This window comes from Temnothorax longispinosus, chromosome 12 (genome assembly GCF_030848805.1).
Source record: "Temnothorax longispinosus isolate EJ_2023e chromosome 12, Tlon_JGU_v1, whole genome shotgun sequence".
NCBI lineage: Eukaryota > Metazoa > Arthropoda > Insecta > Hymenoptera > Formicidae > Temnothorax > Temnothorax longispinosus.
Genome location: NC_092369.1, coordinates 11,868,946 through 11,896,783, shown reverse-complemented (window position 1 = coordinate 11,896,783; position 27,838 = coordinate 11,868,946). Strand labels below are relative to the sequence as shown.

Here is a 27,838-nt window from a genome sequence, read left to right as displayed (position 1 = left end):
AAGAACAGTCATAAAATAAGAAAAATTTTAATGCAAGAATGTTATCACGATCACATCTTCACGCATTATATTTAGCAGTATTTATTCAAGGTTTCAACCTTGGGCATATCCGGCGGATTCACCAGCCTAGAATCAAGTGAAAAAATCGATCTCTCGTAATTTGCGTCGGTCAGTTTTGTCGTTTAATCAAAACTGTGTAAAATCGTGTTTTATTGCGACGTTTGATCCACTTCTACGCCACTGGTCAATGCTGCAGTCTGGGTCTGCTGGCTGGCAGTGCTGGCGGTTCAAACTCTCCCGAGTCTCCCGCCAGTCTCTGAGTCTCTTGTTCCGTCAGTGTCTCTCGCGTGTTCGCACGGGGAACATCGCTCGCGCGTCTTCGCCAAGGCCCATTCCGGCGAGTCCTCGGGCTTTTCCATTAACGACGAGGATATTCGCGGACGGTGAGAGGAGAATTCGGCTCCTCGCGCCCGGGCCGAGCAGCGTCGTCCCCGCCCGGCTAAATGAGAGTCCCTCGCGGATAGTACGAAAACACTCGGTCCTCTTCTCTCCCATTCCTTTCCTCTTCCGCGTCCGTCCCTCCTCTCTTCACCCTTTTGTTTACCTGTCCGACGCAGATCGCGAGTGCACGATTCGCGGACGCGTTTCGTAATTACCCCGGAGAATGGACATGGCCGACCGTTTCTGGAGACTGGCCCTGTGCTGGATATGCATCGTCGGGCTCGCAGGCGCCAACGGTGAGCGATACGCTTAGATTCAATCGCGATGGAACGTGGTCTCCGCGACCACCGTGATTTTATTTAAAATAATAAACGCGTAGGAGAAAGTATACGAGGGAAATGTACGCGCGTCGAAGAAATCTCAAACGTGTACCGAGTACAGGCGTACCGCGTTGTCTGCGTTCGATTATAGCGTTCAACAGTAATCAGTGACGAGGAGGAAACATGACAGTCGCGAATGAAAGTGACGTTCCTTTGTTTCCAAGCTGATTACGCTGCCGATCGGCGGCCGACGCGGCATAACAAATAAGTAAGTGTCGTGACGCGTCGCACAGAATGCATCGTAAAGTTTCGAAGCACCTGACGCACGCGCGTCTCTTTAAGTAGGATGTCCTAGATCGCGATGCCTACGAGGTATCACGAGAGAGATCATAGCATAGCCAGTCAAGGTTGCGACGTTCCCTCATGCGTCGTGCGACGCGCTCGTTATGACTGACTTTAGGCTCGTTACTGTTGACGTTGGTAAGACGTTTTCTTTCCTACTCGCTTCACGGTCCGGCTATTTATGAAAATGGCAGTGTCCGACCGCAGATAGAACAAACCGACAATGAACACGCACGCACGACGTCGGGATCGTTTTGCGACTCGCAAGAGTCGCAAAGAGTTCTTCGCTTACTTCCCTCGACACGAGTCTCACGTGTTTCGAGCTTCAAAAATCGTCAGGCACACCTACCGATGAGTTTATACGTTTTCAGATCACGTTCAGCGGTCGCGAATTCTCCTCGCGTACGTCACGCGATATTACGAGGCGTACCGAGTGTATTCTTTCATCAAGGAGATTCTCTCGGAAGTGAAATTCGCTCGCGAGCTGTGCAAACAATGCGCGCGCTCGCATCATCCTCGACGCAACGCGCAATTAAAAAGTACCCGCAATCAGGGAACGAAACTAGTAATTAGTAATCGCGCGACACTTGCAATTAGGGCAAGGCAGAGGATAAAAGGCTAATTATCCGTTAAGGGCCGCTCGGCTTGGACAAACGAGAGGGGACAGAGCGACGGTGCATTCGAAATTAACTGACTGGGATTACTCAAATTGAAGATAATCATACTGATGTTAATTATACATTTTGTTCATCGGTGGAAGTGACCGATTTGCGAGTTCCAATCGTGCCTTGGGAATCGAGGCTGCTCCAATTGTTCCTCCCGAGTCTCTCTCTCTTCGTGTTGACGTGCAATTAATTAACCCTAATAGCAGCTAGATACGTCGAATGAATTGTATGGTTTCGCAAATGTGAAATTAGTGCGATTGCGCGCGGGATTGTGTAAGAGAGGAACACGTGTGCGGAAAATAATTACTCTCTGGCACTCGCGCGCGCGGAAATTCGTCGTGTGTGAGTAACCAGACGTTGATGAATCACGCCATGACTCCATTGTGATCTCCTATACGTTACCGTGTCTATATTTGTATTGGAAAATTGCGCGAACCATTATGTAAATTAGAGCGATCGCTAAAAGAGTGTACCCGGTATAAAAATAACACGTAAGCAACACGTAAGCAACTCCGCAACGATTACATCACGCTTCTTTTTTTGTAATACTTGAAAGTCAGTTCGCTTAGCGATTAAAATATAAAAATAGCTATATCAGCTATATCAATAATTAATTAATTTTATATAGATCTTTAATGGGGATCTCTTTTCGTGTTGTTTCATGATGTTTAGGAGAAAATTTATTATTTCCTATTATTTATATATTCGCTCGCGTTGTAGCTTTTCTTCGTCAGTAGATAGATCGCAATCGACTTCCTTCCTGTATCATTACTCCATCGCGGGGTTACGTCCGTCGAATTCTCATCGCCAGTCGGCGAAATTGATTATCTAGACTCGTATAATGGGCATAATTGAGCTGACTTACGACTACGGGGAAGGCAAACGCGGGAGAGGAGAAATAGGATTCTGCGATAATCGCGAAAAGAAAGGGAAGGTGAGCAAGGGAATGCAATTTTTTGTGTTTTGTGATTGCGCGTGTGTTTCCCACCTGCCCTTCGTTCTCTCCTAGAATCCGCGGAACGATCTTAACTGACTATCGTCCCGGAATTAATGGGAGATCCGTGAACAATGTGAGCTAGCTCCCGCACTAACGTGTGTCCGTAACGGGAAAGACACAGAGCCAAGATTAAATGTTTTTTGCTAATATGCGTAAAATATTGGTAAAACTTTCGAAATATATCTACAGAATTATCTATATTATTATCTATACATAGATATATATTTAAATTATATGTATAGAAAAGACTTAACTGTGTGACGCAAAAACAATTCCTTACGACCGAAGATAATTTATGAAAATGAAATAATGCTAATTATTATATTTCTATATTAATGATATATTGCCATTACCAACAGAAGACTCCTCTGTGTTATTTATTATTAAAGGATTGCAGGAGAGATACAATATTTATCGTGGATTTCGATCTAAAGAAACCTTGCCTTTGTGTAGAAGCGCAATTAGTTTTTCAGTAAAGATAGGATTTGACGCAAAATGACGTACAATAAATTACGCTTCCTTTTTAAATTAATAAAATTCTTCATATGAAGAAACACTTCTATCGCTTTTCCGAGCAGGGTGCTGAGGCACATCAGTCCGTTCTTGTAGCGAATGCGTGCGAGTGGGAGAATCATGAAGAAAGAGAAGGTGAAATTTGATCTAAGTAGCTCACCGTTGTTACGCCTTGCGCTCTATTCTCTTATTTTACCGCCATTATGGTTATTAACATCATACTTAATTGCTAGACGGCAAATGCGAATTGCAAGGTATTCCGTTCCGTTCGCGGGCGGAGTCTCTTCTTATTGGTTTTCACGTGTGGCCGCGGGCGCGTAACATCGACGGATTGACGATAGATAAGAAAAATCGACAATTGGCGAAGAGAATGGAGTCATGCAGAAAATTGGCGCGCGCTCTGTTAAAATGAAATGTCAGGCCGCACTCGCTCGTGTTCAAGGATAATGAGATTTCTCGCGGTTTTAAAACTGTTCGCTTCCTGGCCGGTTTTTTTTGTACGGCCGTTCTTTACGGAATTTTTCTCATGTGCGGCTCACGAAGGTCAATTTATTCATTATACCGCATGGAAACCGCACGGAGTTTTACGAGAAAGCGAAAACGCTCACACCGAGCGGAAAAGGGATAGGGCAAAACAGTTCCACCGACTCATTCGTGCTCCCCATAATCGCGCTCAAACACGTGGTCAGGAATGAGGAATAATACGAGGCGAGGATCAGAGCCAGTTGCGTACCCAGGAAGTTGTAAGCCCACCGTTGAAATATAGAGACCCGTTCGAAGCGACCCGTTTGAACGTTAAATGAAAAGATCGACTCGAAGAAAACAGGAAAGTTGCACTTTATAACATATGTATCACCGTTATAAATTCCATTTTACGAACGATATAAAAATACATAGGTGAAAAACGATTTCTTTATTAGAGAGAAAAAGATCTGTCGATTAAATCAATAAGTTCGCTTGTCTGAATTACTTTGAATTGCGGGAAAAGCAATAGTATGCTTCTCTGTTTGTCTGAATTGCTCTGGATTGTGGAAAAAGGGGAATTGCACGATAATTAATATAAATTTGAACATAGCTGTCTATTTTGTTAAAATATTCTATAGGAAAAAAGTCAGGTAATCTTCGGTCAAGTACTTTTCAGTTAAATAATTACTATTATATGCTATAAATAACTAATGATATGCCGGTTCTTTTTCTAAAGTATCTCTGGAAAATATAAAAGAACATTTAAGAAGAATATGATAAAAATAGGGACACACGTTATTCTCATATTGCAAAATATGTCGCTAATTGTTTTCATCCTTGAAAACATTAGTATGAAAAGAGATGTAGGATGACGCTGTAATGTTACAGCACTGTGAGGGATGAGGATGTGGGGTATGGGGAATGCACAGGATCCTGGAATGGGAAACAGAAGTGGGAGTGAGAGTGGGAGTGAAGAATCGGTTGGGAGAGGCCATAGGAAAACCGGTTGCCAATCTGCACGGACGCGTTGGACAGAGCGCTGGGGAGATCATCGAAAAAAGGCCAAAAAGGCCGAGCTCCGGTTTCCAGTAAAGCGATCAGACTTTTCCTGACTCGCGAATCTTTGGATCGGTTCGCGTTTACCGACGAAGTCGGGCAGAAGAGATCAAAAGCTTTTCAGACATTTTTTTTAAATCTAAATCGCGTATATGTAACAAAATGAAAAAAGAATTAATTAATGCAAACAGAAATTTGCAATAATAGAATAGATAAAGAAAGACGTAATTTTTTTAATTAATGCCATATATTATTTATATATCTAATACTATCATATTAAGGCATCATTAAATAATTATATTGTTTAAAAAAACTTTATAATGACGATTTATATGCTCTAACAATGAGTTACAATGCGGATAAGCAACAGGAAATTAATAAAATAAATGTCTTAAGAGATAAACGCGAGGCGATTGTTCGCGAAAGGGATGCACGAGCGTGACTTGATCTATTAAAATGTCATTAATCAAGCAAAGAAATCAAAGTCTCGAGATAGCTATCTCGAGATCGATTGCCGCACTGATGTACCAGATAATCGATGTTGCACTGTCGTGCGTATTTGACGTAACGGCAACACTTTTTTCCGTCAGTCCATCCAGACGTGCTCTATCGGCAGCGATCTTTTTCCTTCGCCGACTAGACAGCACCTCCCGTACTCGGTTTCTTCGGCATTTAACGTATTTCCTTCTCAGCACCTCTCTCGTCACACCTTTCAACGTCCTCTCACTCGGTGACCCTAGTTTCATGAGCTATTCCAAGACGGACAAATATTTCCTGCGTAATTATTTATACGTGAAAGATAACCGCGCGCGTTCCTGCCGCAGGCAAAAAAGGAAGTGATCGAAGGTCAATGTGGCATATCGAATGCGCCTGAAGCGAAATGGCAACGACAGTAAACGTTCAATTTCTCGTAACTCACAAATTAAATGACGTCTTGAACAGTTATCTCGACGTGGCACGAGGAAAAGAACGTGGATGGATAGTGAACCCTGACACGTCATTTTTGCGATAGCTTTATGAATGGCGACCCAACCCATCGAGAGAGACGAACCGTTCGTCACGCGTTTAATGACACATCTTAACATATTCCAAGCCATAAATATACGATATCTTTTCGCGATTATTTTTTATTCTTCAGGTTGCAATGTAGGAACGTTCCCTTTCTGATTGGTACTTTAACGCGTTCGCCGTTAGCTATAATAATGGATTTTTATCTATTAAAATTAAATGGAACGTAAAAGCACTTACTATTTTAAATCTTTATGATTTTAATTAAATGTTCTTAATCTAAATTTCAATTATATAAATTTTATATAACTCTCATGCATTTAAATTACCACATTTAATGTATAATGATTATTCTTCCTATACTAACTTATTGATGGATATGTCAGTTGGATATTTATAAAACTGCGGATATATTATATATTTTTTGAGGTCATCACCGAATTATTGCCTAGGGGAATATCGTATTTTTACGTCGATACCTTTTGTGAGCATGACCTCTTCTCTCAGGAGTTCTTATGTTTGTACTTCACGTGTGTATGTGTGTGGGGGGCCCAGCCAAATATGGCGGATACCGGTCGGACCACTTGAGTGCATGCGTGTCACTCGGTACATGCGTAGTGTTACGGATTCGTGTGCACGCATCGTGTGTATCATGTGTGTGTGTGTGTGTATGTGTGTGAGTGTGTGTCTGTGGAGATACCATCAGACAAGAGCGCGCAAGGGGACAAATTCTCTGCTTTATGTTAACGGAAACACTTTTGCGATCCTCGGCAATAACTAATGTGATCTTTTAATGCTCCTTTTCATTTAAATAATTTAAATAACGTACGCATTACGTACGTTAAATTTTTTCTGTGGATTAATCAGAGACTGATTAATTCCGTTATACACACTAATTAAATTATTTTGGCTGTCTTAAAAATTCTTGAGATTTCACGGTGAGCCTAGGAGAAACGGTGCTTAAGCGCATTGAAGCGGTCCACGTTCAATTCGTCATAAATTTTTGTTTTAATTTATAAATGATTTAAAAATAAATCTTCTATTCCACACACATTGTTGGAATTATCAAAGAAAGTACATCTCTCAAAGCATCCGAACAGGGTGGCTTGATCGTGAAATCTCCAGAAGAAGCAGCATTTTAAAGACTCAGCTTCTCTCGACGAGATTACAATTAATAACGGTAATGAAGCAATTTTTTTCATTAGCATTAACAACGTGACCTCAATGTATCTAGTTGCTACCAGGAAACGTATGGCAAAATATTGCGAAAACATTTCCTGGTAGCAACTGGAGACTGGAGGATACGTGTCGGTAGGACCGAAAAACTTCGATTTTACAGTGTTCCGCATCCGCGGAGCATCAATCGCGATGTAACGAATGATGCGCGGAACGAAATTGTTTGCTCACCGAACTTGCGTCATTTATCACGAAGTGTTATCCTGCTACTTTCCTCGGTACCGGTTTGCTCCTGCTCCTCGGCAAAAGAACTAATTCGTATAAATCGCTGTTTTCCTTACGCCCTGTGCTCTCTTTCTCACTGTCAGGAGCGTTCATTTTCATGATTGATAATGATCCGGCGAGCAGCGAGCCACAGGTTACACGCGAACTTCGTCATTAGACACGTGTATAATCAACTAATCATTAATCACACGTGATTGTTTTTTTTCTTTGGCGGATGCCAGGCAAACGATCTTCCAAATCCGCTGCTCACTCTTGTTTTATTAATAAAGACACGTCGTAACATATATAGAGATCTGAATTAAAAATACGTTTGAATGAAAAATTCCCGATTGCAATTTTCGATTAATCAATGGATTAGTTAATGGAAGATCAGTCTCTTTCATATCCAGTATCCAAATTATATTAATTTGATTACTTTAACGTTAATATTCATACGCGTTAACAAAAGCGGCGAAAAAAGATGCACTAAGCGCTATGACGACTATGTTTGGAATATATTTTAAACGGAGACCGACGACCGATTGCGTGTTTTCATTTCGCAGAAGCACGCTGCACGATACGTTGAGCAAGTGCACTTAGCTACGTATTTGCGTCCATATTTTCAATGTAACTGTACTGATAAAGCTGTGGATTAATCGAAAATTAATGCTAATGAAGACAAATAATCGTGCGGCGCTAAAGAAGCGGGAGGTAAATCTCGTGAAATGCGAAATAATCTATAACGAAGTAGAAGTAAAAGTAGAAACATGAGTGCGCAATGCGAAGTGAACGCTTACACTCAAGGCCGCCCGATCGCGCAGCGATTTATTCGCGATCGTTCGCGAAAAATGATCGGTGTTACTCTAATCGGAGAGAAAATTGCAAGATGACACAACCAGAGCACGCAGCCGATTTAACAATTTAAATAACAGCGGAAAGACAATGTCGTTTTATAACACGGTGAATCTGTTTTCCATGAGAGGCTATCGGCATGCCTATTAATTATCGAGCGGCGGATAAAAGCGAGAATGTGTGTCCGGCGCGGACGGTGTATCGTCATAGTCTGTCATTTCAGTTTATTACCTATAATTACTCCTATCGCTCGTCATTTACACTTGCTCCGATACCACTGCACGTGTATTTACGGACTATGGCTGTGCTACTGCGTCTCGTGATCCTCTTTCCCATCCCTGACGTATTTGTCGTAATTGCATTATTTTTTTATACCTTTTCTCATGATTCACACTCCATAATTATCCCTACGTCATTATTTCATCAGGCGCCGCGGCCCTCGTATACGTTTTACCCACATTCTAAGTTCGAGTAATGAATGTAACGATCGTATACCAGTCAATTAGGCGAGCCTAATAAAAATGACCGTAAAATGTTGGTAAAGTCATATTTTATTGCAGCGAATCACTCTTTTTAACGGCACACTCTGCTTCGTATTCAGAAACATTTCAGTAGTTCAGTAGTTGAGAAACACGAACGGTATATTGCACAGAATAGCATTAGATAAGCTTGGTGCGTTGTCATTAGAGAGGAAGATAACGAGGACTGCTCGCGGATTTTTTTACTAGATGCTTTATCTGTTATATATTTTATACATGTCTAATGCATCCACGTAGCATCCACGTTATACCGCGGTGCTCCAACTTGCTGAGCACCTACGCGGGAAAGAGGGACTCGAGGAAACAATTAAATCCTGTGATCAGATAGCGCTGCGAGTATCCTCTGGAAAATGTATTCCGTGCTCGGGCTGCGTCTAGCACCAGTCCGGATAACAAAGCGGTCTACCGGAAGTCAGATAAACTCCGGGGACTTGATTCGATATCTTGGAGATGACAGCCGTGCGCGCGTGTAGTAGCATCCGAGATAACAAAGGATCCTATCCCTCTGCGAGATCTTATCTCATCCAGTCGATTTACTCTTGGAGAGTAAATCGATTTTAAGTGATCGATTATCGGGCGATATTTGTCAGCGTAATGCCGACAGTCATTCTAAAGTAGAAAACGAGAATTGATTGGTCGAATCATTTAACATTAAAAAGAAATAAATAGAAAAAACTAATCATGTAATCCGAGAATCTATAATCAAAGCTCATATATTTATGGCTTATAATCATATAAATTATTTTGTTGTGCAATACAAGTACATCTTGTAATATGTGATTTAATAAAATTGGCTGTAACGATAATTAATTGATGATTTTTGCGCCATGGAATATCCGTGAATGAAATGAAAGAAATTTCACGGGAGAAAAATTCACAAAAATTTCGCTACGATTCGCGGATAGTGCGTCTGCGGAATGCAGATCTGAAAAGTGCACAATGGACTAAATAACGACACGTGCGAGCGTTTTATGCACTGCCGAGCCATAAAATTGTTTAAATAATTGTGCGGCTATGCTCCGTGGGACGCCGACTTAATCGTCGTCAGGATTACCGAAAACGTACGTATAACGGTTCTCGGTATAATTCTCGGTAGCGCGCATAATTTGTATACCGCGTGACGTTATAAATAATTCATTACATTTTCGCAGCATCCCTCACCGACACGCTCCGGGAGATAGAAGAGGCTCCAACAAGAAGCAGAATATTAAACACGTTCCAACTGTTACCTTAATTTAACTTAATGTGCCACGCTTGTCAAAAGGCATTTAATTTCCGTAAAAAAATATTTTATTATCTAGATGTACGTATCGTGGATAGAACGGAAGATATTTTTTCACAGCTGTGATTTAAGTATTAAAAAATCATAAAGATAGTACAGAAAAATAGTTTGGTAAAACTGGTAAAATTAGTCATCGAGGAAATGTCAATCGTTTAACGTTTCCAAGCAATTTTAAGGATTGAGGCTTCTTAGAGATTTCTCTCTGATTCGTCCTGCGTGTGACTCGTCCGTCTTCTCTAACCGTTCAGGGTCTCCGAGAGAGTCCGTACGTGATGGACGATCGATCGTTTCCGCGCTAGCGATTACTCGCGACGGCGACATACGGTAGCGCCGATATTAACGACGCAGCGAGAGAAACATCGAATTCCGAAGGCGACCGTCGCTTTTAAAGGGAATCTCTCTCCTCTGCGCGCGATTTGTAGTCATTCGGTCGATGCTCGCGACGCTCGGTTTGCCGTGAATATCGGATTGTATTACTGTCACTGGACGCGCCTCGCTCATCTCACGCGATTCTCCTTACCTTTCGCGTGTGGCGTATCCAGCTTAAAAATAAAAATCATAACACACGCGATATAACTTGTAGATTTTACACGATCGGCAGAGTTGTGGTATCTTTCTTTGGAAGCTTGCAAAAGGGAATTGTTCGCATGATGCTCAGATTTTGATGTAAAAGGAGAACAAGTATAAAATCAATCAAATAAAATATAAATAATGCGGTACGCGCATACTTTTTATTTAAAAAATTATATAATTGATTGAGAAAATCGGGATCGCGTAAATTAGACGCCGGAGCAATAAATGTCTAATGTCAAAATAAACTTTATTGCATTAAAATCTAATGATAATGATTAAATTAATATTTAAATTAATTAGTCGGAACTTATTACATTATCATATTTATAGAGATCTATCTCATAATTATCGTTTACGGAAAATTTTGCCTTGCAAACTACTGCAACTGCATCAAGTCATCAGACCGTGCCAATCCGATTGCAACCGAAACATCGTTCCCCCGGTGGGCATAATAGCCCAGTCGGATTCAGGAAGTCGGCAGAGAAAGTACCGAGGAAGGCACTAACTAGATATCCATCGACGTACGTGCCTCATCCTTCGCGTGCTCTAATCCCCGACGATCTGTACCCGGTCGTAACCGGTCCCTCTGCCGTCCGACGATTCCGTCGTTTCCTCGGAGTTTCGATCGACAGAATTGTGGGCCGCTAATGATCACTGATGATCAGTGATTTACCGAGCTGGCGGCCCTTGTAATCGGCGTGCGTGTACTGCCGCGGCGGGCAAAAGCAACCGGAATGGAATCACCGTTACCGCGTGTATTCGCCATAGCTCGCCTGCGCTCCTCTTTTATCACCCGACGTTACTTGCATTGCTTTGATTAAGAACTTTCTGATCCTGTTATGCAGCGCCCTTTCTCGCCTCCCCCGTTACGCGCCCACTCGCATGATCCGATCATGATACCCCGCGAACGATAACGCAAGTGATTCGTGCGTTATCCGACTTCCTTGTCGACGAAGACGTCTCGATCATTAAAATTATAAACAGCAATTAAATTTCGTCACATAGTAATTAATATACGATTTGCAATGGATCAGGGTGATCCGCGAATTTTGTTGATCGCTGCTAGCTTCTTTGTACATCAGCAGAATCAACGAAGAGTCTTTCCAAAAGAAAGAGGAGAAAACAGTACTTCCGCACTCTGTTTACGAATCACAATTAAAGTTAATAAGATGGGATATATAAAAATAGGAAATGAGATATCTAAGCGATTACATGTGATTTTTGTGCTTCTTAAGCAAGACCGTAGAGAAGAGACTAAATATAAGCGACGTAATAGCGGCTGAAAATTATACCGTTTAACGCGAAACGTAATTACACGACGAAGAGGCGTATCATTTAACGATTCGTATAGTCTTTATACTTTTTCGAAACCTATATATGTAGCCTAGCTGCAGATATAACGGGAGTAAATAAAAATAAGCCAAATGAAAATAAAAAATGAGGCACTCATTCTTGCAAAAAGATTTATGTACATTCACGGAAATTAAATGGCAGATTAATGTCACTCACAGATCCGGTATAATTACAGCGAAACGGAGTGATAATCGTACTTAGTATATTCGTAATCTTCACGTGCGCGCTATATACATTTCCCTTATTACGGAGATTATATTTTCTACTCGTTATTGCATGCGTATCTTATATTTGCACGACGCGATTGCTTTTTGTAGTGCCACCGATCCGGTTCGCGCCGATGACGATCCGTTTAATTTACAATAGATAATGCTAATAGATAACGTTAATACGATGTGTCACATCCGTGTAAGAGTTTCCTTGTGTCATGTCAACGTGTCGCTTTGCTCGCAATGCGCGAAAAACCGGCAGCGCGCAATCGCTATCCATTTCTTTTTTCCTTCCGATCATTCGGTACTGTTATCCACGCCAGCCAGCACGCATACGCGATAACTCCCCGCGAATATTAATTGATTACTGTAATGTAAGACCGTCGCATTTACCGTTGTTCGGTTTGTTCGCTTTCGTATACGAGAAAAATTGAAGGATCGTTTCATTTTTATGCGTATAGCTAGTTACAACAAGAGATACCTGCCTCGCGAAAGAGAAGAAGAGACTGTCTGTCTTTTTGCCGTGAATATTTGTGTTCCAGGACCAACCGATTTGACGTTAGTGCTTGTGTTATTTGAAGCTTAATCGCTTCCGACAACAACAAAGTGTTCAAGCGTAATAAGCAGGCAGCGCGTTGATTTTTACCTCGCCGCGGAAAGCGGAAAAGATGTTATTGCACGCAGGACCGCCGATTCCTGCACGTTCGATCTTCGCGGGAGCCCGAACGCAGCCGCGCAGAAGCGTAATTATTCATCTCGGGGTCTCATCTTAACACTTCGCAGTAATGGCTACAAATTATTGTAATTCCGACGATCGTAAATTGGCGCAATTTACTTCGCTTCTTCTCGGTAGCGCAACGAGGTAGCCGCTCTTGCGAATTCCGCGCTATACGGAACAAAATAAAATGTCGTGCTAGCGGAAATTGGCACTGTTATCAGCAGATGAAACCGGTCATTGGGCAGCCGATTGCTGGTTTTATAGTAATATTGAATTTTACCACTACGGGAATATGAATGGAAAATGAGAATCGGACGAGCCGAGGAAAAAGGGAAGAACCTTAAGTATTTGGTACGTTTCTTAGAATCAAGTCGTTATCATTTTTACCTTGGGAACGGCATGAGACTAAAAATAACGCGTTGTTTTACAGCATGATGGACTCGTTACTCTTGAGAGGATTTAGGCGCGTTAACGGGAATACAAAAACGAAAGTAAAGTGGCGGTGCGGTAAGCTCGTCGGGCAAAAACCGCGTTGAAGATAATGGAAACGAGCATAAGAGAGTGGGTCGCGTGAACCGGGTTACGAGGAATCGGTAGAAAATTTATTTTGGTCATGCAAATGTGAAATGAGTCCGACTTACGAGCGAACGTACGAAAAGCGGGAGCCCATGCGTTGAAGGCATACGAAGAAGAAGAGGAGGTCGAAGGTCGCGAATCCTCCTCATCAGTCGGGAGGTCATTATCGGTTATCTTGCGGAAATCTTAATCTTGCAAGCTGAAGGAGGCGCGTCGAAGTGCGCGAAAGACGACGGGGGGTGGCCGGTAGTATGGCAAGCGCGTTGTAAAAGGGGAAGGAGGAAGAGAAGCAGGGGGAAAGAAGAAGAAGCGGAACTCTCTCAGGATCGACGAGAGGACCGGAGGTAGTATGTAGTACCTTCTATAGTTTAATGGTAGAAGAGCGCAGGAAGAAATAAGAAACGTCGAATAATAAAGAAGGATAAAAGGGGCGCGAACGGCGACGTGGAAAAAAACGAAGGAAGAAGGTCAGGTTCACGGACCTCGGGCTAAGATCGAGGGATTAGCGAGTGCACCACATTTGAAGCTGATAATTATGCCCGATAGTACGTGAGCGCGGCGTCGGTCGCGAATAATCTCCGGGCGGAGTAAATGTGAAGTAAATTCGCGATCGGGACGGGTAGAGCGGCAGAAAATAATACGCGAAGGAACTCTGGTCTACCCTGATATATTTTGATCGATTCAAGGCTAGCGTCATCAACGCAAGTTAGTTTCAGCCTCGGTTTAATTAATCCGTCATCTCCGAAGATTGTATGAAGATGCAGAGTAAATTAAAGTACGTTCCTTTCTTGAGTTCTCGAAAATTTCTTATATCAAGGAAAGAAGAGATAGAGTAATGTCGCTATAAAATTTTTATAACGCTGAGACTTTCTTGCTCGAAGATTTTTTTGCGCATCAATTGTTTCCAATCTAGTAGCCCGATTTATAGCTTTCTGACAGAACAATGCAGACGCGGAAGCGTAATATTGGATCGTCGCTTTCGAAGACGGTGACCACGCAAAGGAAAAACGTTGCCGCGGCAAGCTCAGGAAGAAGGGAAGAACAGTGGGTGAAGGAAGATAAAGAAGAAGAGGAAGAAGTCGAAGAGTGGTAACTCAGCGGGGAGCGACGGTCGGGGAAGGGAAGCTAAGGTCACGGACCTCCTTCTCCCCGAGATCGGCAGAAGATCAGCCGCGACTCGCGCCTTCGCTACCTTCGCGAGAACGCTTAAACTTGCTAATGGAAAAGACCGCCGTAGCTTCGTAGGGATGTTTAAAAGCGACACGCTGCGCAGTCACGTAATTTACGCGTTAACTGCGCGCGCGGGACGGTCTGACTGACAGACGTTGCATAAAGTCCGCTCAGATAAGCGTCTGGGTGACGATCGGAGGAGAGTCATTAGCGGAGGGGGATGAATATTCGCGACACGTTTTGTGTCAAAGGTGACGGCCTCCGCTGAAAAAAAAAATGAAAGTGGCTCTTTCCGCCGTGAATACCGAGAAAAATGCGACGTCCGTCGTCGCGTCACGCCGCTGGCCGTCGACACCGAGTGAGCGAGTATGCTGATGACACCAAGTTGGCGCATATTAAGCGGACAGAACAATTTCAACGAGTCGAGGAGAGAGGAAGTACCTTTCGAGACCGTCCTCGCGCGGTGACCATCCTCGTGCGTGACGCGACTGCATCGCATGGATAAAGATGAGAAAACGCTCGAGATTCGAGATAATCTCTCCTGCGTTCCGAGAAGGCCCGGCCGGGGAGAGACGTATGGTCCCATTAAAACGACGTAAAATCACCCCGGGTGATTTCCGCAGCCTTATCGTCCGTGTCATTTCGGCCCGTCGTCCGCTCGTCTCCGTCTCCGTCGTCGGCAACGACGCGACACGCAGGCTCGCAGACTCGAGGACTTGATCAACGCCTGTCAGATAGTACCTGCTAATCCTCCGGAGTGCTGCAATCCGGGCGCAGCGAGCGCGGCAGACTCCCGACCGGCTGCCGGCTGAACATCAATTTGTCTGCCGGAGGAAATAAAAGAAAGCACCAGTCTCTCTGTGCACTTCCTGATGCGCACGCTCGCCTACAATGTATATTAAACATTCTACCGGTCGTTCAGCGTCTGTCAGCCGACGTGACGCTTGTTTATCTTTGCCTCTCGCGAGCGAGATGACTTCTGCAGACCGCGCGGAACATGCGTGAAGGCCTCCTCTCTTTCTCTCTGGATTCTGGTATCGCCTCGAGCGATCAAATGAGCTGCTAAACCACGTAAAAATTCAGCTCGGGGCATCTTATTTCTCATTGAATCATCTCGGCTACTAGTTGCATTATTTATCCTGCTCCCATTATCGTGATATTAGACCTGCATTGTGTTCCGTGAAACGGAAAGTAACTAAGCTACATGTGTGAAGGATCAGTAAAAAAATTAGAGGAAAAAAAATAGAAAATAAATTTATAATTTAATTGGCTTGTTTCGAGCAAGTCGATGCCTATACTTGAAACGTCTAGCAGAAAATTAATGATACCAGCGACGTCCGCGAGCGTTATTAAAACGTCACAGTCCCTGATTGTTCACTCTGTCATTCATTATCGGGAATCGCGACATGACGGAGGGCTTGGCCGGTGGTTGCCGGACTGCCTATTCCGGGATGCAGCCGAGGATCGGATACATTGCGTGAAACTGCTTAGGTCCTCACCTCAGTCACCTTGTCGTGGGGGAACGTTCGCCACGTTCCCTAACAGTTGCGCGCACGTGACGATGATACCTCACCGTGAATTATTGCCCGATGCGCGCCGGGCTCGCTGCGAAGCGCGTGCGTTAAGTGCGGGGAAAATATTGCTACCTCGCGTATCTTCCGAGATTAATGTTGAATTATACCCGCGACGATATCCCCGGGATTGTTCCCGCGTCGCTTCCTGCTTTGACGCTCACGAAGACACAATCTTCGATGACGTTACAGGTCGTTTGAGAGTATTTTAGTGACATTTTTGTTTAAGAAAGAATTCTTTTCTGAATTGGTGAAAGAGCTTGCACATATGAGAAAGATGCAATGCACTTGAATTACTTTGTAAAAATTATGTAAACTTTCTATTTTATATCTCTCATAACTCTCGTTGAACTTATCTCAGGATTAGGACGCGTTCCTCTCGATACGTGGCTTGACGTCATCCGCGGTAACGGTGAAAGTATCTATCATGGTATTCCGCGAATAAACAGGGTCTAACCCAGTGGGATATGCATCATCACACATTTCCCGAGCGCATCGCTGCGCTCTTCGCTTTTCAAGGTCGAGACGTTTACGACTTTATGGGGCAATTATCGTGGTATACAGCAACTTAGTTTGCGGATGTGGCTAACTTCTCATTCTTCCATAAAGCAAAATCGTAAATTGTCTTGAAAATTCCTCTCTCTCTTATCCAGATATATATTTTAAGTATCGATTCAAGCGATGATTAATATTAATTGCATATAAAGATCGTAAGATATAAGAAGTAGCGAAAAATTTTTTAATGTTTTACAAGAAGACTAATTCAATCGTATATATATTTTAGAAACGTTCTATATAATTTTTCCTATTCTTTCACTTTAAGCTTCTTGAAAATAAATATTTTAAATCACTCATATTTTGCAAAAGTGTTTCCGTGTTTCTTATAAAATATTCATGTTTATGTTTCAGTGCAAAGCAAAGTAAGATGTACCAAGCAATTGATGGAAGTGGATATAGTGAGGAGTAGTCCGCAGGCGAAGATATATCTCCAGCAATTCAAGCATTTTCCGGGTGAATATATTCAAACATTTTACGTTTGGCACTTGGGAGTAAATCAAATTATGACTCACAACGAAATTTCTACTTTTGCAGACGAGGCTTGTAAGCCGCAGTTTCACGATGGCGTAGCCACGTTTAAATTATCGCTGCTGGAACAGGACATGTTACGGTGCGGCATTACAAGAGTCGTCAACAAAGTCACGGTAAACCATAATTTTATTTAACAAAATTCCGACTTAATTCTCAACTGTTGCGTTAACGTACTCCGCCTTAAAAGGTCGCGCGGAAACCTCTGCATTTACATAATACGGGATATAACGTTTTGTATCGGGATTATGAATTTTGATGACGCAGGGTCAGAAGATGTACTATCATCGGGTAATAGTGGAGGAACCTGCGGATTCCAGCAAACACACGTTCACGGTGAAATGCGTAATCACCGAAGTTGTCGTGGAGCCTGAAATCACCGTCGCGGCCAATCACACGGCGGTACGGCGGAGCGTTCTTCCGGCGGGCTTTCAGGAACCTGAGTAAGTCATCAATCACTCGACATTAAAGCGTTTGATATTACGACACCAAGTATCCGGCATTCGTCATGACGCGGCGGACGCAATCGTATTCGCTTTTGTTGTGTTGCGATAAATATGCGTAATTCATCGTGGCACAAGTAATAACGCGCAATAAAGCCGCGGAGATAGTGAGTGGGTAACGTAAATAGAAGAAATCGCAAGGAGGCGCATCCTGCTAATGAGCGTGATATTTATCAAATCTATTAGATTGACTTAGCCGTCCCGGGAGATTCTCGGACTTCAAGCTTTTCATTTCTCGCCAGTCATCCGACAGTGTTAATCGCGTCGTACCTGCCGCGATAGACAAGACTCTCTCACACTTCCCTCGTACGAAATGATCCCTCGGCATGGGCAAACGAGTGGGTTTAATTACCCGGAAGTCGCGCCTCTCTCGCGCGCGAGTGTGAGAGAAAAAACTTCTCTCCGTACGGAAGCCTGACCTACCATTTTGGCGAACGTGACAATCGCATCCTGTCGAGTCAACGAGCATAGCTCCATCGTCGTGCAAAAAGCGGCATCTCTTATTGGCCAGCGATTTATTACAGATAGCTCGAGAAGCAAGAAAATCCATTCACGTTAGATTGCTTAAGCATCCTTTTCTTTCCGATCGATTTTTTTACTACTAGAGATAACTATGTTTGCTAAATGCAAAGCGAAGATATAATTTGCTAAGTGATACACGCCTTCTTCCGTTCGTCTCCGAGACAGGAAAGTCTCGGGGAGAATTTTATATCGGCGTTTCATATCTCGACGACGATATGTAATAAATAATTTTAAAATCACTGAGTATAATGAAGTGCAATTACGTCGTATTCTACGCCACCCAAATGGATGAATATAAGCGTTATCGTTTCCCGCGTCTTCTAGATAAGCGTAGATCTCGTTTACGCCGTTAGCTTCGCAGAACGGGTATTAACCAGCGAGAATATCGTATCCTATTAAATTTGCAATCAGGCGATCTTCTGGGGCATGTTGAAATGTTTTTTTTTTTTCGTTCTTTAATTGGTCAAGAGTCGGCGACTTACCGGCGAAAAAGTAAAACTGGTCGCCGATTTGCATGGCTACGGAACAAGACGATGCAAAGCAGACGCGGCGCAGCGGTGGGGCTGCTTTATCGGTGAGGACGGTGAAATTGTGTAGAAAATTCGATGATTACAAAACGATTGACCGGCCGATCCACATTCGAGCAAATAAATGTTTCCACTTGACCTGAATATGCGTGCAGAAGCTAGCTAGACCACTACAGGAGTCATCATCATCGAGAGTTCGTAATTTGTAAACGAGTCGAGATGCTGCCGTCTGATTTATTTGCACAACGGTCGAACGCACGTTGCAGCTGCTGGAAAACCAGTATAATATATTTCAATCCGTGAGACCTAATCAGCATTCCCGCTTTTTCCCTCTTCACCTCGAAAATCGCTTGACGGGTCACTCACATCCAACATCCAACTCGCGCGGAGCTGTTTCCAGCCGGTCTAACGTTTACTCGGGGAAACGTGCGGTTCGACGCGAGTACGCAGAAATAGGCGAGGAATAGCCGGACGATTGAGATACAGGGAAAATTGCATCGAGCACGGCAAAAGAGACGTTGCGATTTATGGCTTCGCACAGGAAGATGGAAGACATAGAGAAGATGGAAGGAATAAACGTTGATTATGGAAATGAGCTTCCGCGACGTGATTAAATAACAAATTCTTCCTTCAGCCTCAGATTCAAGTGAATTCTAGAATTACCATTTGAGTAGATGCCAAAGAATTTGAAGCTGAATGCTAAAGAGACGGACGCAACGCGCAAGTGTGACGGCCTCTCGCGAAATCTTTCTCCGAAGGGGAGACCGACATCAAGTACTTATTAAGTTCGCCGAGGAATTTAATAGCGGGACATCCTGTGTATAGTTGAGACACGCGGTGACATTACGAGAGTCGATTTTATGGTGCGACGAACGACGGAACAGCCGAGTCCATTGCGCAACGGTTCCTTTACAGATGGTAGAAAAGCCACGGCGCGATTTTAGCATGTTGGACGAAGCGTCGAAGAGAGAAGAGAGGCCTGTCGGAAGGATCCCTTGCCTTCTCCCGAACGAAAGTCGCTTCGCCGGTCGACATTCTTCAAGTACCCTCCGGGGACGTGCTCTCAAGAAAACACAGCGAGGAATTTTTATCGCGACTGCCGCCGGCCGCCGAGGCAGTAATTTATTGGCGTTAATCGAACGTACACTTCGACGGATCGGATCTCGCGCGAATTCCGTAAATCGCCGCATCGTCCGCTACCAGGAAGCTGCGGTCGAAATCTTTATTGTTGAATTATCAAGGGATGACATCGCTGCAACTATCCCGGGTTCGAGTCACGCGACGTAAAATCTTCCCATTAACTATCCCTGCTTGTCGACAGAGCTGCATGACTTCTGCATTGTGCATGCCTATTTGCTCCGGGATGAATTCCGGAGTTATTAGTTTATGAAGGATAATTATTCGGTTAGTTTTGTTCGCCTTCGAAGAAAATCTGAGCCACGAACAGAGTTAAATACAGAAAATTCTAAGGATTCCTCCAGTTAATGACGGCTCGGACAAATTGAATTTCTCCCCGAGCATGCCTGATACATTGCGTGTCTCCTTCAATAGAAAATAAGTCGCGTAATTAAATATATTTTACTCAACATTATATCGCGTATACGAAAGGTCGTCACGCGTCACAAAACGATGTAACAAAGCGCGCTCTGTGTCCAAGATAATGAAAAAGGAGAATGAGACGGTTCAGAACGAGGAGGGAATCATGTAAAATAACACGAGTCACAGTCATAATAATGACTAATGATTCCCAATGTACCAGTCCCGATACTTTGTTATTGAACTGCATTCCGTATACGCGCCTTTTATTTTAGAACTCGATCTGCCCGGTTTTACCTCGTTTCTCATTGCCGCGTACGGATTCCTAGCCTCCTGGTAATTTCACGGTCTACCCATTCTGGCGAACATTCGTCTTCGTTATTTCGTCTGTCACCGTGATTTCGCTAGGACGACGATCCACGCCGCCCGGTTGCCCGTAATCCAATGCCATAACGTCGCGGAAGCGAGAGATGAGTCTGCACGAACTGGAGCACGCGTATACCGGCTCGGAATTGATTTACGTGGCCGGAAAATGCGACGAGCACGCACGGATGGTTCGCCTTTTGCTTTTTTTTATCTCGATAAAATGGATCGTGCTCGGGGTCGCGCGCATAATCTTCCGCGATTTTGCATAAGACCGTAAAGTGGGTCGAATCTTCCTACGGAGATAACTGCGGCGCGGCGCGGCGCGACATGGCACGGCGTCACAGGTCATCGCGATGGTGTGGCGTGTACAAACTGCCGCTGGCTTGGAATTGCATATTTGGATACGCAACATTGATTACCGTACCGGCCAGATGGTCGCCCCTATTATATGATTTCATTTTGGAAAGTAGGCGATTGCGACCTTGCGGTTTTCGGTTCTATCCGTTTCTGTCGAGCAGTTTATTGCGGATTTGATGTGTGGCAATCAGACGGATTTAAGTAGTTCGTGATAGTTGAACTTATACAATTTAAAGGCTTATGCATGGTATATATATATATACATATATTATACCTGTGATGCAAGATATGCCTATAGAAATTATAGAGAAGAAAAACTTACGAAAGTTCTTAGAGATAATATTTAAAGTCAACTTTCAAAAGCCTATTGTAAATACTATTTTTAATTATCATATTCTTTTTCTAACTCTTACACTGTTAAGTATTTATAAAGGATGAAATTTAAATCAATATCTTGAGTAATATTTTGTTATTTTCAACTACCATGTGTGTCGAAATTTATTATTTTAATACGAAATTGTATTATTTTAACTAGTATTTGTTTTAGTTAAATTAATGATGACATATCGAGTAGGAGCAGTGGCGACTTACAGGTTAAAAATGACTGAATATAACTTGATACCACGAATTTAACAGATGTAGATAGATCAGATTTTAAAGAAATTTATTTACCTGCTTTAGAGTGATCGACATACGTGAGGAAATTTCGGGAGCGGCACCAGTTCCGATCCTCGGCGTCGGAGTAAGGCAGGGTGGAGCTTTGGTGACCGGCGAGCTCAACGTCAGTCCCGGTACGCCGTTGCAGATGGAAATATTTTTGGACAACGATTCAGCGCCGATCTACGGTCTGCTGGTGACTTACATGTTGGTCACCGACACCAAAACGCAGGAGGAAACGATTATTATTAACGGGTAATTGATCAACGTCGATGCCGTTGCACACTCGATTGAAGAAACATTGTTTCGCACTATACGGTTCCACTGTACGCGTTTCCGCGCGTTATAATGCGCGTCAAACATGCGTCTCCATAGTTATAGGGTTACACCAATCAAATGCGTGCTTTTTTCAAACGCGCACGTTTGACGTGCAATTTAAACGCGCGGCAACGCGTGCATCGAAACTAGTTACATGCCACATATGCATAATTTGCGCATACACAGAAAAAAAGAATATTGTTGATTTGAAAATATCTTTAGTTTTTCAACGTGGAAATCTTGAAATGAGATTATATTACGTTAAACAAAGAAAATTTGCTTGAATAAAGTCATTTTATATGATTCAACGAAGAAAAAAAAGTTTACATAAAAAGTTGACATTCTTATAAGAAGATTATAGATTGTTGTATAGATTATAGATTGCATAACACTTCTTTTTTTATGCAGGTGCTCCGTTGATCCTTACTTGTTCGAAAATTTCAACACCGTGGACGGCGACTTCCTGACGGCGAAATTCCGAGCCTTCAAGTTCCCGGAAAGCACCTACGTTCAGTTCCGCGGCACCGTTAACGTCTGCTTGGATAAGTGTCCAGGGGTATGGCCTTATTATTTCGTAGCACGATTATTAAATCAGCGACTTTTTTTAACTTTATTTCCACAATCGTTATCCTTTTTTCCGCTCTGTCGGACGCCGCTACCTCTCGTTCTTTCATCAAGTTTATTAAGATGCGTGCGGGTGTTTATTTCAGATCGAATGCAGCAACGGGCAAATCGGTTTCGGCAGGAAAAGACGCGCCATTGAGATGTCAAGCACCGACAAGAATAAATTGTTCGAGGTAACCATGTCGACGTTCATCAAGGTCGATTCCGCGGATGACGTCACGATCGATCAAGGTATATATCTTCATCTCGCCAAGAGAATGAGCGTTTGAATAATTACCGTGTATTCATCATGTTTATGGCTCCTGTTACGGTGTGTACATGTACTTCGTATGTTGTTAGTGCTTTCGGGATTCATCAGGAAAGGAAAGAACAGGACGCACACGAAGGAAAGGGCGGTGATCGCTGAAGAAATCAGGGAGCAGTCCGATCCGACGACAATTAAGACGCACGAAAGAGCGTTTCTCGCGGAAGAGATAAAGGAACAGTTTAAATACAAAGTCACCGAGGTGGTACTCAATGGTTCCTCGTGTAGTGCGCTGAGCTTGTCTCTCCTTTTGGTCCTTCTTTGCTTCTACAAACTGCTGTAGAAGATGAGATTCGTGTTTCCTGACAAAAATATTGCTAACTGTAAATAAGATGCAGTCTGAGATATGTTAAAAACATGAAGGAAAAGTAAGAAGTATTGCTTCTGGGAATGATAGTTAACTTGCTCACTAATAATCGAGAGATTTCGATCGTCCTAACAGCAGATCACTAATTATATAGCGGTGATCAGACAGTGTATAATCAAAATATGCCTTGAATGAAATTTGATTTAAAATAACGATATTTCAAAGTAGCATAATTTTCTCAAGAGGAAACTTGTCTTCATTGTAAAATTACCGTCCATGTTAAAGTACTTTTATGCGTGATATTGAAAATATGTTTAACGAGAATCGAATGTTAGGCGACAAATTCGATAAAATTTAAATTATCGAATTTGGAATTCAAAGAAAGCTTAAATAATGGATTAACTATTTTGGCGCTAACATAATAAACAGTAACATATGTATATGATTTCTCCGCTCTGCGACCGCCGAATTTTCAATCGCAACGTTTCAGTTTTTAGTTTTATTATATCTTTTTTTAATTATATATCGTAAGTAACTGCTGTATCTCTTGATAGAGTAACTGCCAAAAGAAAATTGGCCTTTGCGAGCGGAGAAAGACGAAGACCTAGTCGTGCGACGAGGTGTAATATTAAAATGCGACTTAATTATTTACTAAGTAATTATTAATTGCGTATTTGTAATCTCAGTTTAATTATTACGTTAAATAAATGTAAAATAAATAAATCGACAGCAGACGCGCGGCACAGTGATTATTTTTTAAGTCACAATTATCCCCTAATACTCATTAAAAATAAACTACAATAATAAGGAACGTATTTGAAGAATAGGCCGATTTTAACTGAGTTAAAATATACTATTTTCTGTTATTAAAAATACAACGAAAATGCTTCTGTAAGGCAGAAAGATGCATTCGGGAGGAATTATGAAATTATAGACATGTAAGCGTTATTATAAATATAAATCATCAACAGCGTAAAATATAACAAAACATATATTTAGAATGTATAACAATAGAAAAATATTTCTTTTACAAAATATAATTTTTGGCGCATGTATACATATATATGTATATATATCAGATATAAAAAAAAAACATAAAGCTTAACAATAACGTGGGGTACTTTCAAGATATACTTTCACTCGTTTTGATACTTGGTATTACATTCGGAAAATACCGAATTTAGTGTCAGATATAGGCGCGTTCAGACTCGCTGACAAACTCAAGCCGAGTACGACTCGCGTGTCCACCGGATCAATCACACCATCATCCCAAACTCTAAAAAATATCAGGATATTCGTAAAAAAATTATTTTTTTTATGCAACGACAATAATTTACCTAGCACTGGAGTAATATGGATTGCCTTCTTTCTCTATCTGTTTTATAATTGGATTTTTGAGATTCTCTTCTTCTTCTTGAGTCCACTGCAAAATCGAAATTTATATTTATATCTGCATGTTGAAGAAACAAAAATTAAATCATACCTGTTTGCCTTCTCTCTCACGTTGCTCCCTCGTGATTTGCGCTAATACGCTCGCTGCTTGCTCTCCTCCCATTACAGATATTCTAGCGTTTGGCCAGGAGTAAAGGAAACGCGGGGAGTAAGATCGACCACACATTCCTATTCAGATATTCGTATTATCTTAAATTATCTTTTTCTCTTTTCAGAAAGAAAATATTAAAATAGCTAAAAAGAGATACCGAAATTCCCAGCTCCGTAGGAACCCCCGATTATCACTGTGATTTTCGGCACCTGCGCGCATGCTACCGCTGTTACCATTTTAGCGCCATTTTTGGCGATACCACCTAATTCTGCATCTCTACCCACCATAAATCCTATATTGATGAACTTGTTTAATTATATAATTGCGTGACATAAATTTTAATACATTAACGGTGTTTATATAATTGTACCTGTAATATTTTGCAGAAAGATAAGAGGGATTTTTCTTCGAGTGCAAAGCTGTACAAAGTGAGTTCCCTTTAGAGCACTTTCCGAAAACAATACACCGTTGTTCGCAATTATGCCAACAGGATAGCCGTAAATTTTGGCGAATCCAGTGACCAAGGTTTCGCCGTATTGCGCTTTAAATTCGTGGAATTTCGACCCGTCCACGATTCTCGCGATGACTTCCTTCACATCGTACGGACGTTTCAGATTCGCTCCGACGATGCCATAGATGTCATCGATGGCGTGGACGGGCAGCTCAATGTTTTTACTGATTTTTACATCCATAGACTGTTGCAGATTTAAATCTTTCACAACTCGACGTGCAAGATACAAAGCATGTGTGTCGTCTATCGCGTAGTGATCGGTTACGCCAGATTGCCTACAATTTTAATTATAACTGATTGTGAACATTTACGATCAGTGTAGCGTTTAAAATCATTACCGACAATGAAGCGCGGCTCCTCCTAAATCTTCTGCTGAAACCTCTTCACCCGTTGAAGCCTTTACCAGTGGTGGGCCAGCTAGAAATATTGTACCTTGATTGCCAACTATAATACTTTCGTCCGCCATAGCAGGAACGTATGCACCACCTATAAAATGAATACAAATGATAAATCAGTACATAAAACAAAACAAAAATAAATGTTGAACTGAGGCTACGGTCAATGTGACGCTACAAATGCTTCGAAGCATTCCTCTTCTCTTTTCTTTCAATAAAGAAAGAAAGAGAAGAAGAATGCTCCAAAGCATTTGTAGCATCACGTTGATCGTAGCATGAATATCGATAATGGAAAATAATGACAAACCTGCTGTGCAACTTCCCATAACCACTGCGATTTGGGCTATCCCTTTGGCGCTCATGTTTGCTTGATTATAGAAAGATCTGCCAAAGTGCATTTTATCAGCAAAAACATCAGCCTGTTTGGTCAAATTTGCACCACCACTGTCGACCAGATATATGCAAGTTAATCTATTTTCCTCTGCAATTTCTTGTGCTCGTAAATGCTTCTTGACCGTGATGGGGTAATATGAACCACCCTTTACAGTACTATCGTTTACAAGTATTACACATTCGGTGCTGAAAAAAAATAATTTGGTTGAAACACTGATGTCGAAAGAATCTAAAATGTTGATTTTGTCATCTATGGGTCATATACCCTTCTACTCTTCCGATGCCAGTAATAATTCCTCCTGCCGGCACTTCGTCCTTACCATACATCTCGTAACCCGCCAATTGCGAGAACTCTAAGAAAGGCGAATTCTTATCTAAAAGAGTATTTATTCGTTCCCGAGGTAAGAGCTTCCCTTTGCTTACATGTCTGTCCCTGGCTTTCTGCCCGCCACCCTCAACTATCTTCTCCACAGTGTCTTTCAACTGATCAACAAGATTTTTCATTTGCGCGTAATTATCCTGCAAAAAATAATTACGTTTACAGTATATTTGTAGATAGATACGTAATTTATTCATGTTACAAAATTCAGTACATTTATATTTATAATATATATCTATATAGACACGTGATTTGTTTATATTACATAATTAAAGCAAGAAGCACATGTTTAGAAGTTAATATTATTTATAATATCAAAGGTTGATCTTCGTGTATAAGTTTTATAAATTATGACGTTTATATTTTCCTCCAAAGTGGCACAAGTATAGTTACAAAAAAAAGAACAGTGAAATGCACAACTGTACTTCCTAACCTGATAAACCAGCGAACTGGTGTCCGGCGTGCTGCCGATGACGGACGCTTCCTCGTGATAAAATCTCACGGAGGGCTGAAAATGCCTCAGCAAATAACGACTCCGTCGTAACATCGTTCATAAATACTTTTCTACCGCCACGAGAGAAATGACAGTCGATAACAATTGACACGTCTCGTAACGTGCAAGTCGAAAGGCTATTCTACAATTGCGTAAACGTAGGGTTCAGTAGGGTTGTAGGAGTAAGAGTAAGAAATTGACCAATCACAGTCGAATTTGAGGAGAATAATCGACTGTGGATTGGTCAATTTCTTACTCCTACTCCTACAACCCTACGTTTACGCAATTGTAGAATAGCCTGAAGAGTGAACCTGCTCAGCTCAGTGCTCCAGTGACGCACGTGGCCACGTAGAAGAGATTGTTTGTTTCTTATCATGGGACCCACACGTACACATATGTGTGCGCGATTAGATACGTGCATGACTGGCATTATTCGATGCATAATCGATGGTCGCGCGGGGTTATTTCTAGGCTAGGTCAGAGAGAAGCCTGAGATATGGCTTCTGCCCACAGGACGCGGAAACGCTTGGCGCGCGGCAAAAAGCGACGCAGTAGCCAATAAACTTTTGGTTCTTACGGAAAAGCAACACGTTGATTGGCTACCGCATCGCCTCTTGCCGCGCGGCAAGCGTTTCCGCATCCTGTGTGCAGAAGAAGGGGCAAGAAGGGGTTTTCATTCAATTCGTCGTATAACATGAGATGTTTCTAAACGTAGGATTATGTGTTAATGTCCTAATTGCAACTAATTCAGAAAAACTCGTGTACTGTTTAATAGCTCTACGATGGAATTACTGACTCGTTTGATTCAACCGTTTCACTTGAGTGTCCAATATATGATTACTGTGCAGGACATATACTGTACGTTTACGCGAGCGTTACTTCTGTATTAACTTACGATATATCACTCGTTTACGTAGAGTATAATAA

The 27,838-nt window shown here is 42.3% G+C and overlaps 2 protein-coding genes across 2 annotated transcripts; one reads left to right on the top strand and one right to left on the bottom strand.

The window, feature by feature from the left end:
- Positions 1 to 293: 293 nt before the first annotated feature.
- Qsm (Zona pelucida superfamily protein qsm) lies at positions 294 to 23,938 on the top strand. Its single transcript, XM_071795048.1, has 8 exons — positions 294 to 737; positions 17,000 to 17,101; positions 17,183 to 17,292; positions 17,444 to 17,619; positions 21,669 to 21,899; positions 22,371 to 22,518; positions 22,673 to 22,817; positions 22,926 to 23,938. Exons 1-8 carry the CDS (start codon positions 665 to 667, stop codon positions 23,171 to 23,173), a joined length of 1,233 nt encoding a protein of 410 aa, XP_071651149.1. The 5' UTR covers positions 294 to 664; the 3' UTR covers positions 23,174 to 23,938.
- A 232-nt stretch (positions 23,939 to 24,170) lies between these two features.
- Mccc2 (methylcrotonyl-CoA carboxylase subunit 2) lies at positions 24,171 to 27,102 on the bottom strand. The gene is made up of 9 exons (XM_071795047.1): positions 26,852 to 27,102; positions 26,305 to 26,558; positions 25,954 to 26,225; positions 25,590 to 25,737; positions 25,111 to 25,526; positions 24,898 to 25,032; positions 24,681 to 24,817; positions 24,535 to 24,620; positions 24,171 to 24,473 (listed from the first exon to the last, which is right to left on the bottom strand). Exons 1-9 carry the CDS (start codon positions 26,963 to 26,965, stop codon positions 24,356 to 24,358), a joined length of 1,680 nt encoding a protein of 559 aa, XP_071651148.1. The 5' UTR covers positions 26,966 to 27,102; the 3' UTR covers positions 24,171 to 24,355.
- Between the last annotated feature and the right edge of the window lie 736 nt (positions 27,103 to 27,838).